At 45.6% G+C, this 2,544-nt stretch overlaps 1 protein-coding gene across 1 annotated transcript; it reads left to right on the top strand.

Annotated features, from left to right (window-relative positions):
- The first annotated feature begins 792 nt into the window (after nt 1-792).
- Nucleotides 793-1,197, top strand: LOC101662061 (zinc finger protein 706). Its single transcript, XM_004696082.2, has one exon. It carries the CDS (start codon nt 837-839, stop codon nt 1,065-1,067), a length of 231 nt encoding a protein of 76 aa, XP_004696139.1. The 5' UTR covers nt 793-836; the 3' UTR covers nt 1,068-1,197.
- Nucleotides 1,198-2,544: the final 1,347 nt, after the last annotated feature.

Here is a 2,544-nt window from a genome sequence, read left to right as displayed (position 1 = left end):
GCATAGACTAGTGAGTACTTCCAGGGCCTCATCAGCTTGTTGAAACATTTCAGTTGGAATGCCATCAATTCCTGCAGCCTCTTTGGCATGAATGCCTTTTGGTGCAAAAACTGGTATTTCTTCCCTTAGCTCCATTGGCTCTTGACCATTCTGCTGTCTCTTGAAAGGGTTGGATGTTGACGGGTTGATTTTGATCCAATGACTCTGTGTACTCCTTCCATCTTCTTTTGATGTTTTCTGCAATGTTCAATATTGTTCCCATGGAATTCTTCAATATTGCAATCCAAGGCTTGACACTTTCCTTCGGTTCTTTCTGCTTGAGATCGGCTGTGTCCCTCCCCTTTGGCTTTCTAACTCCAGTCTTGGCGCATTTCATGATACCGAGTACCTGGTGCTGAATGTGGTGGCCGCCACACACGCGGTGTTCAATGAGTGTGAAAAGGGGGCGCTGTAAACCTGACTGCAAGCAGACTTAGATGAGATTAGAACACCTAGGATGGAGTTATGTTACCTTGTAGGAATGGCAAGCAATGTCACAAAACAAAAACGTGTATGGATTGTTGAATGGAAAACCAAATTACTCCATATACCCCTTCACCCCCATCACAATGAAAAAGACAGGTGCTAACTTGGGGGGAGGGGAAGATAATGCTCAACAAGGAGAATGGGGCAGGACATTAGGAGGGCTGATGAGTTGTTGAACTAAAATTGATTATTTGCTCTGAGTCTTCATGTAATTCACAATAACAAGGTTTTGTTTTGTTTTGTTTTGAAATCTAACCTCTGCTCTCTCCAGCTGCGCGGTCTCTCTGACGCAAGACTGTCCCAGCCCGGATATGGCTCGTGGGCAGCAGAAGATCCAGTCTCAGCAGAAAAATGCCAAAAAGCAAGCTGGACAAAAGAAGAAACAAGGACATGACCAAAAGGCTGCTGCCAAAGCTGCTTTAATATATACCTGCACTGTCTGTAGGACACAAATGCCAGACCCTAAGACCTTCAAGCAGCACTTTGAGAGCAAACATCCTAAGACTCCACTTCCTCCAGAATTGGCTGATGTTCAAGCATAAAGTCGTTTACAGGTGAATTCATGACACCTTTGACTCTTCTACTGTCTCAGACCTTAGGTAACAAACCTGCAGCTGCTTTTCTAACAAACTGTTGATCAGCAAAAATAAAGGGGCTACAGAAACACTCATTTTTATGTGATTCCCTTTTGGGCTTCATGCAAAGACAATTCTGTGTAAATGGACAGTTGACTCTGATTTGAAAATCCAAAAATCAGTCCATCCTTGTTAAAAAAATTTTTTACAATTGTAATTATATTGATGTTCATATTGTGTAAAATAACTCATTTAATAAAGTAGTACTTTGATTTTACAACATCACAGGAAAAAAAAAAAAAAGAAATCTAACCTCTGTGCCTGAGATTTTAATTCTATTTGAGATTTGCTTTGTTAATGAGGCAGAATCTCTTCTGAAATATAGAGGAGATTAAACAAACAAGTGAAAGAAGCCAAGACCTGAGAAAAAGAGATGCCAAGCCACATGGAGATTGCCTAGAACCAAGAAGAATCCGCTAAATAAACAGGAACCTCCCCGCAGAGCCAACAGAGAGAGCAAACATTCTCCTAGAGCCGGAGCTCTGAATTCAGCCTTCTAACATCCTAAACTCTGATTCTGAATTTGTGATGCGTTTCAATGATGGTGCTGGCAACATATATCAAAAGTACCAGGAACTTCCAAAAGAACCAGTAAATCCGTCTTGGAATAAGGACCACCAGAGTGCTCCTTAGAGGCAAGGATGGCGAGACTTCATCTCACATACGTTCGACATGTTGTCAGGAGAGACCAGCCCCTGGAGAAGTTCCGCGTGCTTGGTAAAGCAGAGGGGCAGCAAAAAAGAGGAAGGCTCTCTACAGAAAGAATTGATACCATGGGCTCAAACACATAAACGGTGGTCACGGTGACATGGGACCAGGTGGGGTTTTGTGCTGTACACAGAGTTGCCATGACTGAATGGCACCCAACAGCAACCCACTGTGAGAAAATAACTTCCTGTCTGCTAACGCCACCCACGTGCGGTGTTTCCCTTACAGCAGCACTGGACAACGAAGGCAGGGCCAAGGAGATGAGTTTTGAGGGGGGATTAAGAGCTTCATCTGGCAGACAGCACAGAGGGGATGAACTAGGCGGGGTGCGCTGTCCAGCACTCTGACTTCCTGAAGTGTGACTCTAAGGGGCCCCCACGCTCCTCGCGGCCCAGCTGAGGAGCACTGGATTGGCACTGATGTCCTGAATGTGGCACCCTCCCACGTTCCTCTGTGTCCCACAGCCACCAGGAAATCCATGGAGACTGTGTTCAGAGCTCTGACTGGAGGTCCCGTTTCATAATGCCAAGTCCGGTCTGTCTCCCTTGAGGCCGGTCAATATCCTGGATGATCGTGAGGTTTCTCTGGCCAGGCCATCATGAGGAGGTCATCACAAGGCCTGGCGACGAGAGGGTGATCATTCCAAGGTAGGTAAGTCCCCCTGGACTGGCCAGGA

The sequence above is a fragment of the Echinops telfairi genome, unplaced genomic scaffold, assembly GCF_000313985.2.
Source record: "Echinops telfairi isolate 266 unplaced genomic scaffold, ASM31398v2 ScPeMD7_9;HRSCAF=40, whole genome shotgun sequence".
In the NCBI taxonomy this organism is placed as follows: Eukaryota; Metazoa; Chordata; class Mammalia; order Afrosoricida; family Tenrecidae; genus Echinops; species Echinops telfairi.
The sequence above is the reverse complement of the archived record's forward strand: the minus strand, read 5'-3'. Positions and strand labels throughout refer to the sequence as shown.

What these genes read in the sequence shown, in the direction of transcription:
- LOC101662061 (XM_004696082.2), top strand. Translation starts at nt 837, where the DNA reads ATGGCTCGTGGGCAGCAGAAGATCCAGTCTCAGCAGAAAAATGCCAAA.